Source organism: Salvelinus alpinus, chromosome 38 (genome assembly GCF_045679555.1).
Source record: "Salvelinus alpinus chromosome 38, SLU_Salpinus.1, whole genome shotgun sequence".
Lineage (NCBI taxonomy): Eukaryota > Metazoa > Chordata > Actinopteri > Salmoniformes > Salmonidae > Salvelinus > Salvelinus alpinus.
In genome coordinates this window covers 2203735-2221487 of record NC_092123.1, presented here as the reverse complement: position 1 = coordinate 2221487, position 17753 = coordinate 2203735, and the positions used below count along the sequence as shown (strand labels likewise).

Below are 17753 nucleotides of genomic sequence, written 5' to 3'. Positions count from 1 at the left end.
CACAGCCACAAAGTCAAAATGAACTTTCGTAAAAATTCATGAAAACCAAAATTTGCTTTTTGGTCTTAATTTAAGGTTAGGTTAGCAGTGGGGTTAATATTAGGGTTAGGTTAAAAACAAATTTTAAGAAGATACATTTTAGAAAAAGGCGGGGATTATGACTGGTAACTAGTGACGACCCAGTTTGGCGCTAGCTAGCGCGTAGCGTGCCACAGCACAATTCCGACTCGAGATCAGTGATTGGCTTGACATAATTCTCTTGGCTGTCTGTCTTGTAACCTAACCCAGTACCATGTGCATGCAACCAAGTTACACCACAGGAAATAAAGTAACCGTTTTGAAGAGTGGAGGTAGCAGACTTTGTCGCACTGCACGCGAGGAAGTTGGCCAAGCCTTTGAATAATGCTAGCAGGGAAATATGGAACCGGTAAAAAAAGATGCGAAGACGAATCCATCGGCAACAGCTAATCTTTTCTCCCAGGTGTTCTTCTGGTAAGTCAACAACCTTCTCCGCCGGGTTATTGAAATAAAGTTGAGCTAGTCGTTATAGTGTTTACTGAAAGTGGTATCGTTAGGCTATTCGAAACGTATTCTGTTAATTTTAGTTTGAGGGGTTAAACGATTAGCTGTTTAATTAAATTAGGTATAACGTCATAATAAACACTTATAACTCAAATCATTAGTATGGTTTAACACAAAGTGCGTTTTACCCATGTAATTCTATGGTTTTCCCCACGGTGAAATCACAATTTCCGGTTGATTCTTGGATTAATTATGATGCCAAATAAGATTCCAGTAATTTATGAATCAAGAATATTGTTTGCCCAAACTAGGCTATTAATCGCCATCTCATTTGTCTCGGATACACGCCGATGTAAACCTCTGCGTGAAAGGAAAGGATGGATGCCTCGTTTTGACTTGAATGAGACAAGCTGTGCTTTATATCTACATTAAAGACGCACTCCAGCAATTTTTTTACATTTCCTGTTGAAAAACAATACCCCAGCACCACGTATAAATACAGTAATGTACAAATGGGTAAAACAAATGTTTTGAGCAAAATCGTTTTTTTCCCGAGTACAAATGAGCTGAAAAGATGACTGGAGTAATTCTTTAAAACATAATTTGCTGTTTGCTAAGGCATTTGCTGACAATTAGTACATTTTACATGCACAGTGCACACAGTTGGGTACTCAAGCATTTGCAATAAATGCTTTTTACAAAGACATGCTACCAGTAGGCTTATGTCACAAATAGAGTAGATTGTCTACTGCTGAGGGCCTGGAGAGGTAGTGGGAGATGAAGAATAAACATTTATTTTTATTTTTATAAACTTTTTATAAACTCAGTCAGGCGTTCAACTTACTCTTGAAAGTTGTAATAGTAGAATGCACAAGGTGACATTTCGAATTTGGGTAGTGAATCAGCAGTTGTCCTCTTGTCTTTGCAGACCTTAGAGCTATTTATAACTTGTCAGAAATGTCCAGGTGATGTTCACCAATTATGAAAGTAGTCATCGGGGAAAAAATTGATAGCTACATATCGGGATATTATTTTTGATGATGTATTGTTTTGACTATACCAATATTGTTTTGCTAGTTTTCTGTACCAAATCTCCAGTATTTTTCCTTCATAGCTTGTTCTCCATCTTTCTAAGTAGGGAGCCAATTCATTTCAGCACTTTTATTTCTATGACGGATCAAAACTCGTTTTCTCATGGCTCTCTTGTCCCTCTGCAGCAGACACATGGTGAGCAATATGTTTGGAACATCGAGTCGCAATAAAATCACAGTATAGAATCACAATCATATAATATCGGCACTTAAGTATTGGGATAATATCGTGAGGATCCTGGTAATTCCTAGCCGTAGATGAAAGGGGGGCATTGGTGAAAAAGGTTAGGAAGCACTGGTCTACTGCAAGGTTTCCCAAACTTGGTCCGGGGGCCTCCCTGAGTGCAAGTTTTTTATTTTTATTTTTCACTAGCACTACACAGTGATTCAAATAACTAACTCATCATCAAGATTTTAATATTTGAATCAGATGTGTAGTGCTGGGGGGGAACGTGCACCCGGGGGCCAGGACCGAGTTTGTGAACCCCTGGTCTAGTGCATGCATTGCCCTGCTCATCCTGAATGTAACACTACATGTATTGAACTCTTCTCTTCATCTCTACCTCTTCTATTCCCTTTTTCATTAGCTGGCTAAATCCTTTGTTCCGCATTGGATACAAACGGAGGCTAGAGGAAGATGACATGTACAAAGTGCTTCCGGAGGATGGATCTGAGAGTCTGGGAGAGGAACTACAGAGGTATGGCAAACATATATATCTGAACTAAGTCAGAAGTGGCCTGTTGAATTGTGGTTAATTAAGGCCAAATAGAACGTAATAGCGGAATGGTCTTCGAACCAGTTGCTTATCGCCCACCTGAGGATGTTTATCCTCCCACTACTATACACCAAGCATATCATGACAGCCATATTCTGTTGGCTGTTTACCCTTTGATAAATAGATGGAAAGGAGTTGCTGCATTTAACATGTCATTGTTAATATTTTACAGACTGCCTGTCCTGCCTGCGTTCAAGGACGATTATGAAATAGCTCAATCAAAGGAAGCATGTAAATGAAAAAATGAGAGAAATATGAGAAAATAAAGTTGTCTAGATTCACCTATCCAACCTGGACTCAGGGCAATTTGTAGATTTGGAATGTACATTTGTATCCCTCCATTTAGTATGATATGTTACCTTACAAATGGAATAACGGTCGTACCACATCATACAAATTGGATGACTGAATGTATCAAGCATCTTGGAGGATGTATAGTATTATACGTCTTGCTCTGAGGCCAGGCTTCTTGTTGCGTCATTAGCATTTGTGGCTAACGTTAGCGGCTAAAGCAGCAGGTTAGGAGTATTAACTTAAATTCTCCATACCTGCAAAGTAGAGGTTAGGGGAACGGTTAGCTAAAATGCTACAGTTGTCCCCGACGCGACTAAAACATGCAACCTTTGAGTTGCTGGACGGACCCATTCTCCCTGGCCAACCACCCAACTTTTGTTTCTGTCTTAAGTAACCGGACCATTATTCCATTCGCAACGTAGCATATCATACTAAATGGAGGTACACAAATTTAACTAAAATATCCTACGTCTGTTAAATGTGGTCAGGCTGACCAATCTGTTGTCTTTATCGAAACATGGGTGTCAAACATTGGAGGGGGTCCAATCTGACCCACAGGTGGTTTGAATAATAAAAACTCCTTGTTTTTGCAGGGAAAATGACCTCGATATATTTTAAAATGACAAATCAATGTAGTTACTTCAGAACTATTTAAAGGTGTTCCATGTGTGATCTATGTCACTAATTTAAATGTAAAGAAATGTCTGTACCAATCCTAGATTGTCCATTTTTAAGTGCAATTGTATCACCACATGATGCAATGCAGAATTGAACATCCAGGTACCTATAGGGACTTCTTGCGTTGTCGGTCCTCGCCTCCTTCTCAAAACTCATTGGCGAGGACGTGAGAAATCAAGTCATTTCAATTGCGATTCTCCCATAGTAAACGGAAAGCCGTCTTTCCTCAGGCACTGGGACCATGAGGTGCAGAAGGCTGCTAAAGATCTCAGGCCTCCCAAACTCACCAAAGTCCTCATCAAGTGCTATTGGAAACCCTACGCAGTGCTGGGGATCTTTACTCTTATTGAGGTATGTAGAAAAAACCACGACTTGTGGAAGACTTACCGGTACTCAGCCCTGCTAGGGAATTTCAATGTTATCTTAGCCATATGTTTATATATCAAGCTGTGGATTCACCTCATATCCTCTGTTGTATTCTCTACCTCTTCTCTTGTTCCTCCAATAGGAGGTGATTAAGGTGATCCAGCCAGTGTTCTTGGGAAAGCTGATCCAGTACTTTGAGAAGTACGATCCTGATAATATGGACGCACTGTATGAGGCCTTTGGCTACGCTGCTGGTGTCTGTCTGTCCACCCTGATCCTGGCCGTCACGCATCACCTCTACTTCTACCACGTCCAGAGGACCGGCATGAAGATGCGAGTAGCCATGTGTCACATGATCTACAAGAAGGTCTTTATAAGATCTCTCTCTCTCTCTCTCTCTCTCTCTCTCTCTCTCTCTCTCTCTCTCTCTCTCTCTCTCTCTCTCTCTCTCTCTCTCTCTCTGCTCTCTCTCTCTCTCTCTCTCTCTCTCTCTCTCTCTCTCTCTCTCTCTCTCTCTCTCTCTCTCTCTCTCTCTCTCTCTCTCTCTCTCTCTCTCTCTCTCTCTCTCTCTCTCTCTCTCTCTCTCTCTCTCTCTCTCTCTCTCTCTCTCTCTCTCTCTCTCTCATCTCTCTCTCATATTTATATATAAGAATGTGCCAGTTTAGGGCTACAACGAAGATGTGTAGCGACTAGTGGTCCCTGAGGAGAGGGCTGGGAAGCACTGCTCTAGGGTATAACAGCCTTTCCAAACTGACGTGTAGGTATTTTCTTTGTATTGTGACAGTGACAAATCACTGGTGTTATTTATTGAGTTTGCAATGATTAACTTGGTAATGTCTGTGTCACCCCAGGCCCTGTGTCTCAGCAGTGCAGCGATGGGAAAAACAACCACAGGCCAAATAGTGAACCTGCTATCCAACGATGTCAACAAGTTTGATGAGGTATGAACCCTGTAATACATAAGGGTAATATATATATTTTGTCATCACTTTGTATATTGCTGACTTGGTCTAATAGCAACAGCAGAAAAAAGCAGTTGAAAATGAACCTGTACTTTTGATCCACTGTGCAGACAGACCTAATCCAATATCAGCTCTGTTACTTCAACCCTGGAAGGTTGCATAAGTTGCACAAGGCTGACTGAGTTGTTACTTTGACTGGCACCATGTAGGTTAACACCCAAGTTTAATTTTGATCAGTGTGCTGACACCTGGGGTGAAAACTTAACCTATTTTGGCATCTAAAGGGATCTGTTTCTTGGTGACAGACTGAAGTACAGTACTGTGCATTCTGATAAAGGTCAGTCACAGGCTTCTCCGAGCACCTGGCAGACAAATTAACATTTGAGTTGTTACTCCAGTGTACACATTGTTATTGTAACCATGGACAAGCACACCTGATTCAACTGGTCAACTAATCAAGCCCTCAATGAGTTGAATGAGGTGCGTTTGTCAAGGGCTACAATGAAAGGGTGTACTGTTAGGGGTACTCAAGGACCACGGTTGGGGAAACACTGCCCTACTGTTCTGATGCATGTTGTGGTCAATGATTCAAAGTCAAGGAAAGATGCTGCTACAGATGACTGTTTAGAACATGGCTGAACGGAACGTACACAGTCCGATGCAGTGACTGTAGCATCAAACTACAGTGTAGATGAAGCAGCCATGTTGTAGATGTAACCCAGAGGTCTAGAACTCATGGCCTAGAAGGTCTAGAACCCAGAGGTCTAGAACTCATGGCTTGTGGGCCACATCAGGCCCGTAAGTCACTGGTGGGAATTTGAGACAACTGATGTACAATAATCTCCCAAAATCCTGTTGTCGTTTAGAAATACTGTCACCCTATGAGTTCCAACACATGATCCCCCCCCCCCCCCCTTGGTTACAGGTGACTATTTTCCTGCACTTCCTGTGGGTGGGGCCTCTCCAGGCAGCGGCCGTCCTGGGGCTGCTGTGGGTGGAGATTGGCCCGTCATGCCTCGCAGGCATGGCTGTCCTCGTCATCCTCATGCCAACGCAGACCATGTTCGGAAGGCTCTTCTCCAAGTTCAGGTAACACACAACGTAGATAGGAGTTTGAGCTTAAGATTTTTCAGAACAAGCAGGGATTTCAGTGAGTGCCTTCCTCCTTTTCTCGCCCAATACGAAACCCAATGAACATACCAATGGCTTTGTAAACTGATCTTTGGCCTGCTTCTAGCGTGGACCGCATGTGAGCGTAACCCTCGCGTGGACCGCATGTGAGCGTAACCCTCGCGTGGACCGCACGTGAGCGTAACCCTCGCGTGGACCGCACGTGAACGTAACCCTCGCGTGGACCGCACGTGAACGTAACCCTCGCGTGGACCGCACGTAAACGTAACCCTCGCGTGGACCGCACGTGAGCGTAACCCTCGCGTGGACCGCACGTGAACGTAACCCTCGCGTGGACCGCATGAGACGGTAACCCTCGCGTGGACCGCACGTGAGCGTAACCCTCGCGTGGACCGCACGTGAACGTAACCCTCGCGTGGACCGCATGAGACGGTAACCCTCGCGTGGACCGCATGAGAAGGTAACCCTCACGTGGACCGCATGAGAAGGTAACCCTCGCGTGGACCGCATGAGACGGTAACCCTCGCGTGGACCGCATGAGACGGTAACCCTCGCGTGGACCGCATGTGAACGTAACCCTCGCGTGGACCGCATGAGACGGTAACCCTCGCGTGGACCGCATGAGACGGTAACCCTCGCGTGGACCGCATGTGAACGTAAGCCTCGCGTGGACCGCATGAGACGGTAAGCCTCGCGTGGACCGCATGAGACGGTAAGCCTCGCGTGGACCGCATGAGAAGGTAAGCCTCGCGTGGACCGCATGAGAAGGTAAGCCTCGCGTGGACCGCATGAGAAGGTAAGCCTCGCGTGGACCGCATGAGAAGGTAAGCCTCGCGTGGACCGCATGAGAAGGTAAGCATCGCGTGGACCGCATGAGAAGGTAAGCCTCGCGTGGACCGCATGAGAAGGTAAGCCTCGCGTGGACCGCATGAGAAGGTAAGCCTCGCGTGGACCGCATGAGAAGGTAAGCCTCGCGTGAACCGCATGAGAAGGTAAGCCTCGCGTGGACCGCATGAGAAGGTAAGCCTCGCGTGGACCGCATGAGAAGGTAAGCCTCGCGTGGACCGCATGAGAAGGTAAGCCTCGCGTGGACCGCATGAGAGCACAATTGGCTGTCTTGTCATTAAATCAGGTTTGTCTAAGAAATATATAGTGGTCTTTTAATAATTTTTTTAACCTAATGCAGGGATGGTCAACTAGATTTAGCTGTGAGATTTTTTATTGAGCAGATGGTCAGGGGGCTTGAACACGATTACAAATAATTTGTAGACTGCAAATTGACCGCAATAAGCCCAAACAGATGTAACATTTGACTAAATCATAGTAATTTCAAACCTTACTTGCATATGATTGTATACAAATGTAGCTCTTATTATGCGTGGGAATACTTTGGAACAGAGCTGGTGTTTTTACAGTCTTAAAAATTGCTCAGAACTAAAAACTCAGGAAACGTCAGTAGTTTCTGTTCACAAAGAGATATGACTGAACTGACTGAGTGACCTCCTTTTCTTGCAGGAGTAAAACAGCTGCCTTGACTGACAATAGGATACGCACCATGAATGAAGTGGTGTCTGGAATCAGGATCATCAAAATGTATGCCTGGGAGAAGCCCTTCTCAGCACTGGTCAATGATGTCAGAAGGTAAAAAAAAGTATAACATTGAAGATTTTGAACTGATCCCACTGCACAGAACAAACTCAATATTGAGATAGTGTTAGATTTGTAGATAGTGTTACTGTAATAAGGCATAACAAGCACTATTGTCCAAAGCCCATTACAGATTGTGAAATGTGTTATTTCAAGAATTCTGCCATCACCCATGATTCAATTCAGCCGGTTATCCTGTTAGGATTGCTGACGCGAGTGACGGTCCCATGATGTGTTTTAACCAAATACCTTCCTCTTATTTTTCTGTGATGAGGAATCGACACCAACAATAGCTTCTTGTGATGTTGTAACGACGTTTAAGGAAATTGTCAAACACACTAACTACATTCATGTCTGTCTCCTGAGGGTTTGTCCAGACATTTTAGATAGACTCAATGCATTGTCTAGATAAGCTTATCTAGTACTTTGTGCCAAAGTAACACTGACACAAATGTATAAGTTATACAAACATACAATTGTCAGTCAAATCGACTGAAATCCTAGTGATTAACCCTTTTCATTAGGCTTGGGTGGTATACTGGGGTATTTTGAAATACCCACGGTATGATTTTCAATACTGTCAAAATATACTCAGTGGCCAATTTATTAGGTACACCCATCTAGTACCGGGTTGGACCCACCTTTTCCTCCAGAACGGTCTGAATTCTTCAGAGATTAGAAACTTTGCTCAATTAGTATCAATGGACCTAGCGTGAGCCAGGAAAACATTCCCCCACACCATTACAACACCGCCACCAGCCTGTACTATTGACACCAGGCAGGATGGGGCCATGGACTCATGCTGCTTACGCCAAATCCTGACTCTACCGTTGGACCAGTTAATGTTTTTCCACTCCTCAATTATCCAGCGTTGGTGATGGCGTGCCCATTGGAGCCGCATCTTCTTGTTTTTAGCTGATAGGAGTGGAACCCCGGTGTGGTCATCTGTTGCAAGGACCGAGGAGTTGTGTGTTCCGAGTTGCCGTTCTGCACACCAGTGTTGTACTGCGCCGTTCTTTGCCTGTTTGTGGCTGCCTGATTCTGGCCATTCTCCTTCGAGCTCATCAACTAGCTGTTTTCGCACACAGGACTACCGCTGACTGGATGTTTTTTGTTTGTCGCACCATTCTGTGTAATCCTAGTCACTGCCGTTGCTGAGATACTGGAAGCGGCCCGCCTGGCACCGACGATCATACCATGCTTAGTCTCTTAGGTCACTCGCTTTGCCCATTCTAACGTTCAAATCGAACAGTAACTGCATGCCTGTCTGCCTGCTTTATATAGCAAGCCACAGCCATGTGAATTACTGTTGGGGTGGTGTACCTAATAAACTGGACACTGAGTGTATGTATATGTTTTATAAATAAATACCTGCAGTTATCTTGTGCACTAGGTTAATAGATAAAGCAGATGGTGTTGTTCATTTTGCCTGTTTGTTTTTCTCATTATGAAGCCCTTCCCCAAAGCAGCTGATTGAGCCAATCATGGTATGTTTGTTTACAAAGAGCACACAGAGTTAACGGAAGCCTTCGTGACGACTGTTGTCCAGTGCAAGAGAGGTGATCAAGTTACGCTTGAAGTTCACAACTGTTTGCCAGCTAAATATCGTACAGCTAGTAGGTGCTATGCACACCGGTTTGTGTCAAGAACTGCAACGCTGCTGAGTTTCACACTGAACAGTTTCCTGTGTGTGTCAAGAATGGTCCACCACCTAACGAATTGAGGCTCCTCTGAGGGCAAAAGTGGGGTGCAACGCAATATTAAGAAGGTGACCTTATTGTTTTGTACACTCAGTGTATATTACGATGTCTTAAAATGGACAACAGATCACAGAGCTGACACAAAGCCACTGGCATGTTAACAGGTGTCGACAAGCTCTATCACAGCTTCTCCACCTCAGAGCTGTGACATGGACCTGCTGCTACTATCCAGTCATAAGGCTGTCTAAATCTGTCACCTGGCTGTTAGTATAAGTAGAACAAGGTGCCCATGGTTCATCCCAGTGATAAAAATAGTCAATCTGAGCAATTTTATAAAGGGCTACATAAGGATTCCTCGTGCAGTGATTCATAATGTCACTGAGTGAATCTGTGGTGCAACCTCTCCCCATGCAACAGGACAACCCCTGCTCCTCTCCATTTGAATATTAACACGTGTTTACACATACTCGCAGGGCTAAGAAAAGTGGCCAGATAAACCAACAGTCATCAAAGCCATGTTATCAGTGTGTCGTCTTCCTGGTTTTCTTGTCAATCATGTAGCATCCTCAGGCATATTTATATGCAGACTTGTTTCTCTGTGGTCTTATATTTATTGAAATGCTTCCTGGGTTTGTTTTTGTTACGGAACGCTTCTCTTCCATTCTTCCCCCAGGAAAGAGATCTCCAAGATCATGTCGAGCTCCTACCTGCGAGGCCTCAACATGGCCTCCTTCTTTGCGGCCAGTAAGATCATCGTCTTCATCACCTTCACCGTCTATGTCCTCCTGGGGAACACCATCTCAGCCAGCCGGGTGTTTGTGGCCGTGTCTTTGTACAGTGCCGTCCGCCTCACCGTCACCCTCTTCTTCCCCTCGGCCGTAGAGAAACTGGCTGAGACGCGCATCAGCGTCCGCAGGATCAAGGTACAAAATACATGTGAGCTTCTGAGACTGCAACCCTTTTAAGGAGTTTCAGTATTTATTTGTGATATCATATGGTAAAGTTACTGGGAAGCACACAGCATCTGTAGTTAATCCAAGGTAGAGATGCTATGACGCATTGTCCCTCGTTAAAAAGAAACCATGTGAAATGAAGACGTAAAAGCAGCTAAGCGCTTATGTGAATCATCACATTCTTTCTTGGGTGGTTTTAATCCAGCAAGTTGTTCTGGTTATTGTGCATTACTGTATGCATTATCTCTGACATATGTAAGTATTATCTCTGTGTGAACCATACAATACCAGAGCTCTCCTGAGGTTGTGCAAGGCTCGTCTTCTGCACGTGTTGGCTTCTGACAGTGCAGGTGTCGTCTCTGCGCTGGGTTCCTTTTTAGTTAATTTTACACACAAGTCCCAGCTCTGGCTGAACTCCCAAGACTCATTATGTAATCCTGTCACATTATCATCTTTATGATCAGTGACTGTAAAATCATCATGGGACTTATCTGAGCCACAGCCAGGCTTTTCATTACTGTATGTCATCTGATTGTTCAAAGCCAGGGACGTAACAGGCATCATTGTTATCAAGATCTTCAAGTTGTTAAATGTGTCATCTCGATCCAACACGATTGTAAACAAAGCCTGGGATCCATCTCGACGATGAGACATGGCTGTATATCACTGGTTCTCTCTTGTTTCCACTCTCAGACTTTTCTCCTATTGGATGAGATTGTGAAAAGCGAACATGGATTCCTCCAGGAGGAGAAGCAAGAGCCCAATGTGGAGATCCAGGACCTGATTTGCTACTGGGACACGGTGAATGTTCAACCGCCTCCATCCAGACTCCTAAATACAGCTACAGTGCTGTTTACTGCTATCTCACACACCTTTATTACAGCTTGATGCTACTTGTTGTGTGTGTGTATACAGTGAGCTCAAAGTATTGGGACAGAGGCAATTTTGTTGTTTTGTCTCTACTCCAGCACTTTGACTCACTGTATACACACTCCAGATTTGAAATATTACTATGGAGGTTAAGGTGCAGACTCAGCTTTAATTTGACGGTATTTTCATCCATATAGGGTGAACCGTTTAGAAATTGCAGCACCTTTTTGTACAATGTCCTCCCATTTTAGGGGACCAAAAGTATTGGGACAAATTCACTTGTGTATTAAAGTAGTCAACAGTTTAGTATTTGGTCCCATATTCCTAGCACACACTGATTACATCAAGCTTGTGACTCTACAAACGTGTTGGATGCATTTGCTGTTTGTTTTGGTTGTTTCAGATTATTTTGTGCCTAATAGAAATTAAATGTTAAATGTTGCTTATTGTAAATAAGAATATAATGTTTCTAAACACTTCTACATTAATGTGGCTGCTACCATGATTATGGATAGTCCTGAATGATTTGTGAATAATGATGAGTGAGAAAGTTATATCATACCCCCAAGACATGCTAACCTCTCACTGTATTACAAGTCTTATAATAAAGTCTAACCTGAAATGTCCCCTCTCTCACTCTTTACAGAGTCAGGACGCCCCGTCTCTCCAGAACCTGTCACTCACAGTAAAGTCAGAGCAGCTTGTCGCTGTCATTGGACCTGTGGGGGCTGGAAAGGTCAGAGGTCATGTTTCTTGGTGTGCCAGCCTATTACATCACTGTATGAGGACAGCAAGGCAACTGGAATATTTATTTTTCTACCGTGTGAATCAGAAACGGGTATTGCAGGATTTGTAAACAGAGGTTTTCTCCTCTGACTGTGACAGTGCCTTTCTTTGTGTACACTGAGTGTACAAAACATTATGAATACCTGATCTTTCCATGAGACTGACCAGGTCAATGCTATGATACCTTACTGATGTCACTTGTTAAATCCAATTTAATCAGTGTAGACGAAGGTGAGGGGACAGGTTAAATAAGGATTTTTAAACCTTGAGACATGGTGCCATTGAGGGTGAATGGGCAAGACAAAAGATTTAAGTGCCTTTGAATGGGGTATGGTAGTAGGTGCCAGGCGACTGGTTTGAGTGTGTCAAGAACTGCAACGCTGTAGGGTTTTTCACGTTCAACAGTTTTCCTGTGTGTATCAAGAAGGGTCCACCACCCAAAGAACATCCAGCCAACTTGACACAAATGTGGGAAGCATTGGAGTCCACATGGACCTGCATCTCTGTGTAACGCTTTCGACACCATGTAGAGTCCATGCCCTGACGATTTTGAGGCTATTCTGAGGGCAAAAGGGGGGGGGGGGTGCGCAACTCAATATTGGGAAGGTGTTCCTAGTGTTTTGTACACTCAGTGTATGTTCTTATCAAGCTCACCTGTTCCCCCTTCAAATTTCCCACAGTCCTCTCTGCTCAGCGCCATCCTGGGGGAGTTGCCTCACGACAAAGGGGTGTTGAAGGTCAAAGGTCAGCTGACCTATGCCTCCCAGCAGCCCTGGGTGTTCCCTGGAACCATCCGCAGCAACATCCTGTTTGGCAAAGAGCTCCATCCTCAGAAGTATGAGAAGGTCCTGAGAGCCTGCGCCCTCAAGAGGGTAAGACACACTGGATGGAGTTCTCATGGTATTTAACGCTGGGAGATTGCTAAATGCAAGGATTGAAGCTCCATTGAGACCGTTGGATCTCTTGAACTTTGACTGCAAAGAGAACCAACACCTTGGGCTCTAGGTGGTACGCCTTCCATCAGAGCTGTCAACACTCGTTCATGAACACATACACACTCTCTGTCCCCTCTGCCCTATTGAACACAATGTGAGACCAGATTCATGCTCTGTCCCCTCTGCCCTATTGAACACAATGTGAGATTCACGCTCACAACCACATCCCATGAAACGGACATCTGCTCTACAAACACACTTCCTCTTTGATCAGAGGACTGGACTTTCAGCCACACATTCACTTGCCATGGAGAACACTTCAAACACACAGTGATCTGTAGTGAGTGTCACTTCCCCAGCCGTGCACTCTGTAACACTAACACTGTCCTCTTTCACTGTGTACAAACTGCATTCCCTCTGTGTGTGGAAGATCACGTCCTGCACATAGTCATTATGGTCCTCCTGTTTGAGGGATTGTGGGTCCTATTAACTCCTGTCGTCTTTGTTGTCCCTTCTGTGTTCAGGACATGGAGCTGCTGCCAGACGGCGATCTGACATTGATAGGGGACAGAGGAGCCACCCTCAGTGGGGGACAGAAAGCTAGAGTGAACCTGGCCCGGTAAACCCACAGCTCCACTTCAAGTAGAAGTAGAAATGAGAAATTCTATAGATGAATATCCTCCAGTCTCTATCTGAAAGCCTTGTTGTGTCTCAGGGCTGTGTACCAGGATGCTGATATCTACCTGCTGGACGACCCTCTAAGTGCTGTGGATGCTGAGGTCGGGAGACACCTGTTTGAACAGTGAGTGAACCACAGTTTCAGCTAAACAGTTTTTATTTTTTTATACACAACTGAATAGTGACGCAATACAATAATACACTGCTAGAACTTTGCTCTCAGTACACCGTCTCAACATGACTGTAAAAGAGCAAAACGATAGAACACACGAACCGACTGGGCACACACTGGTTGAATCCAAGTTGTGTCCACGTCATTTCAATGAAATGATGTTGAACCAATGTGGAATAGATGTAGAATTGACTTCTGTGCAAGTGCATCCATTTTGCAGCACTGTAATCCTCACTCTCCTTGTCCTTTATAAGGGGTCACGGGGATTGCCACAGGGTAGCTCACCAAGTCTAAACAAGATGTGCTACGGTAACATTGGCTAAGCAAGGACATTAGCTCAAGGATCATGAGCAAAGCATACAGCAATGTGTTCCTCTCTTACTGAAGTATGTAATACAGTGGAAGAACTACTGACTTACTGAAGCATAAACTGGAATATGTACGGTACTTCCACTATTGTTCTGGGGCGTTATGAAGGATTCTGTTCCTGCTCCTGTCCCCCAGTCCTTTGTTGGTGGCTGGTTATTTATCTGGCAGGGTAGCAGAAAGTCTGGAGCGTTCTATTCCAACCTCCCTGAGGTCTCCATCAAAGCAGCCCAAGCCTCTGATCACAGCAGAGGGGCCCGGTGGGGACCAGTGAGGGTAGGAAGGCAGGAAAAGGAGTGGTGCTGCTGCCACTGTCAAGCACACAATGGCAACAGAGCCGTACTCTACCTCTTCCTGTCACATGACATGGTCCCCTGGAAAGTGTTCATAATGGAACCGGCAGGGCAGTGATGAGGGGTGGGCTGCACAAAAAGCTATAATGGTTAGAACAGGTTTCAATAGCATTGTAAGTGTAAATCTGTGTTTTTGTTGTGGATGCTGTCACAGACCTGCCAACATGCACACATTTTACCTACCAACTATGCAATTCTGTCCATGTACGAGATTGAGTTAAAAGTATGCAGAAATGAATAGGGCCTGAATTGATTTTAATAAATACATCCACTGAGTAAATCATCCCGATTCTCGAGCTGCAATACAGACATGTGTGGAGTTAACAGATATGGCAATTTAATACGTCATTATTCGACGTAGCTACCCCGCGTCTGCCCCTCCTGTTTGATGTGATGCTGAGTTTGCCGACTGTCAGCTGTACGTACACATGGACAAATCCCTTTGACTCCGTGTGTTGTGGAAAGGTAAACGCATTTTTTCAAGTTAACGTTAGCAAACATAAGCTGGACATTCAGTGGGCTCTAAAGTGTCAGCAGTTCACTCGCATTTGCTAGTGAAAGAAATGAAATGCAAATATGAAAATAACTGGTCGCATTTGGGCGAGTGTGATATACATTTAATACTGCGTCTCATTAGTTGTATTTTCTGTTAATCCGAAATGGGATTTATAGGGATACTTAAAACATGAATTTAACAATCTCCCCCTTTTCTTTAAAGACAAAAAAACCATCAAAAACATAATTAAATGTCCAAGTATTATTCAAGATCCCCATTACAAATGGGTTGTGTGACAGTTTTTATTTGTATTACTCAAGCTGCCACTTTCCATTACTGAGAGCCTGTAGGAGCGAGAGCCTGTAGGAGCACAAGAACGGATGCTCCCTTTTTAGTCAGACAGTCAGCAAGCTGTTCCTTTGTGGTCGACCACAGAATCCGCTGGATTCTCTGTGCTTGAATAAGTTCCTTGATGCTGCTAATCTCAAAGTCTTTTCTCTGTGACAGACTTGGTTGACTTCACAGCATCAACTAATGAGTAGTTGTCAGTGACACAAACTACAGGTAGGAAGTGCCATTTTGTCCCACCAGTGATAACCTAGCGAAGCATCACTGAAGACAACCAGTTTTCAAAGAGTCATCTTTTCCAACATGCTGAAACATTAAAGTCACTTGTTGTGATTTCAGTTTACGAACAACTTTGTTTGCCTCATGAATGGTTTGTACAGTGGCGTGTTTTGTGTTAGATGCCAAGTTGCAACCATCAAACCAGGTCTACTCTGTCTCGCAGCCCATAAAATTTGTCCTATCTTTGACCTCAATTGACCAGCTTCAATTCCACATAGAGGGGAATTCCTTTGTACGGCTCTTGAAGAATCCATGTGGATGGGTTGAAGATTCTTGATATAGCTCTCCTGTTGCATCAGTATTTTTCCATCAACTGTAATAAACTCTATGCCAACATAACAAAAATGATCATGCTCCTCACGGCCAACCTAGAAAACAGCTTTGAGGTGTGGAATCACAGTTGAAGCAAAGGTCTGTGAGCCACCCCAGATAAAGTCATCAACATGACAGGCAAGTACTCCAGTCACATTGCAGTCTTGATCAAGCCAATAGAAGACTGCAGGATCCACTTGTGACATTTTTCCACCTGTATTCAGCATTGTTGCCTTGACTTTGTTGTACCAGTAGAGTGATCCATCTGCCAGTCCATACACACACTTTTTTAGTTTCCACAGTGTTCCTTCACTTTTAGCTTCGGTCGGATGTGAATGTCCCTTGACAGCTCTGTTCCCTGCAAAAATCCAGATTTGATGTCTATGGAATTAAGTTTCCATTTTTTCTGGCAGATCACTGACATCAGCAATCTGAATGACTCTGATGTCGGTGTGTCTTTTGGGAGTTCTTTAGCAGCCAGCCCCTCAAAACCTCTAGCCACTAGACGTGCTTTGGGCACTATTCCAGTTAAGGATTCTTTAAGGGTACACACCCACCTTGTTGATACGCACTTTTGGCCAATGTCTTTGACTTCCTCAAACACTCCATTTTTCCTCCAATTACTGAGCTCATCTAGCTTAGCTGAGTCAAATGACACGTCCTTTGTTTCAAGTACATCATCATTTTGAATGTCATTCTGTTTTTCTCGATTTTCCATTGATTCAATTCTGATATTATCTACAAGTGACAGGTCAGCTGACCCTGTTGTACCAGAAAGTGTAGCTGGTTCAGAGTACTGCAAGTTGTACCAGTTCTTGTGTTTTACTTTTCCTGCTCGTCCAATGACGGTTGCTGTATGTGGAATACCACTTTCTCTGTCCATGTATTTAACAGTTTGTCCTGTTTTCAGATTGGAACAACCATGTTCTCTCAGCTACAGCCCCTCTATCTTTTTGATCATTTACTTTCCGCAATCTTGAGTGATGCACCCTGACAATCATGCCTTCGTGCCTCACAAATATCACCACACCATCTTGACCAATGACTACTCCCGGTCCTTTCCACTCTTGACAGTCAACTCGTTTGTAGTACACTTTGTTTCCAGTTTCGTACTTCTCATCATCATTATTCCCTGAACTGCTGAGTAACTTCTGAAGTCTGTCAACTGTATCATGTCCAAACTGTTTGTAAAGCTTTTGCAATACTTTGTGTTTTTCTTTAGTGCTCATGTTCTCTGTGACTGTCAGAATCTCCATGTGCTCTGTGTCTGTCAGAATCTCATTTTTGCATGGACTCTGTGAGATGTCTTTGTCTAAAATGTTTACACAATAGTGGCCTGAGGTAGTAAGTTCAAGAGTCCCTGGTTGTTTAAACATCACTGCCTTGTCATTTTTTATGTCTAGTACAGCCTCTGCCTTCTTGAGGGAAGCTTTGCTTAATAGTAAGGGGATATCTGTAGGGACCACCTCTGTTTCAATGTGACACTTAGTCTGACCAATTTTTGCTGGTATCTTAACTCTCTTGATAGAATGGACAATTCTCCCATCTCCAAATTTGAAAGCTCTTTTGCTTGGTGTGTCAATCATATTTTGTACTTCTTTCATATTTAGTTCACTGACATAGCTATCAAGCCATTTTGCGCCACACACTGTCCGTGTACATGCAGTATCAATCACAGCAGATCCTAAGGATTCAACTATAAAAATCTCAGTATCAGATTCATTTGAAAACAGTGTAATGTTACACTGCTCTATCTCTGTGTTTACAATTTCCTCTGTTAGTTTAACTTGTTCATTTTTATGAGGACAGTCTTTAACCCAATGGTAAGTGCTTTGACAAATTGCACATTTTGATCTCCTTCCATATGTGTCCAGTGGATTAGTGCCGGGAAATGGCGCCCTCTTCTGGTTGTCTTGAGAACGTGACTTGTTGGCCCCTTTTCTGTGCTGCTCGGTGTAATATTCTGCGTCACTCACTTGCATTCCATCTGTTATTGGCGCGACAGACGTCTTCTCACCAAATATTCTTTTTAGTGCCG

At 43.9% G+C, this 17753-nt stretch overlaps 1 protein-coding gene across 3 annotated transcripts in view; it reads left to right on the top strand.

Annotated features, from left to right (window-relative positions):
* The first annotated feature begins 265 nt into the window (after nucleotides 1–265).
* Nucleotides 266–17753, top strand: part of LOC139566438 (ATP-binding cassette sub-family C member 4-like) — a 33237-nt gene continuing 15749 nt past the window's right edge. The window contains exons 1-13 of one of the 3 annotated variants that reach the window (XM_071387609.1): nucleotides 266–492; nucleotides 2201–2311; nucleotides 3592–3712; nucleotides 3870–4094; nucleotides 4579–4668; nucleotides 5615–5778; nucleotides 7336–7461; nucleotides 9841–10090; nucleotides 10814–10921; nucleotides 11637–11726; nucleotides 12457–12648; nucleotides 13236–13330; nucleotides 13427–13513. In XM_071387609.1, the coding sequence (XP_071243710.1) occupies nucleotides 419–492; nucleotides 2201–2311; nucleotides 3592–3712; nucleotides 3870–4094; nucleotides 4579–4668; nucleotides 5615–5778; nucleotides 7336–7461; nucleotides 9841–10090; nucleotides 10814–10921; nucleotides 11637–11726; nucleotides 12457–12648; nucleotides 13236–13330; nucleotides 13427–13513 (1733 nt within the window). In that variant the 5' untranslated portion in view covers nucleotides 266–418. Of the gene's footprint in view, nucleotides 493–2200; nucleotides 2312–3591; nucleotides 3713–3869; nucleotides 4095–4578; nucleotides 4669–5614; nucleotides 5779–7335; nucleotides 7462–9840; nucleotides 10091–10813; nucleotides 10922–11636; nucleotides 11727–12456; nucleotides 12649–13235; nucleotides 13331–13426; nucleotides 13514–17753 lie in introns of those variants that run through there. The other 2 variants (XM_071387607.1, XM_071387608.1) reach the window with 2 other exon arrangements.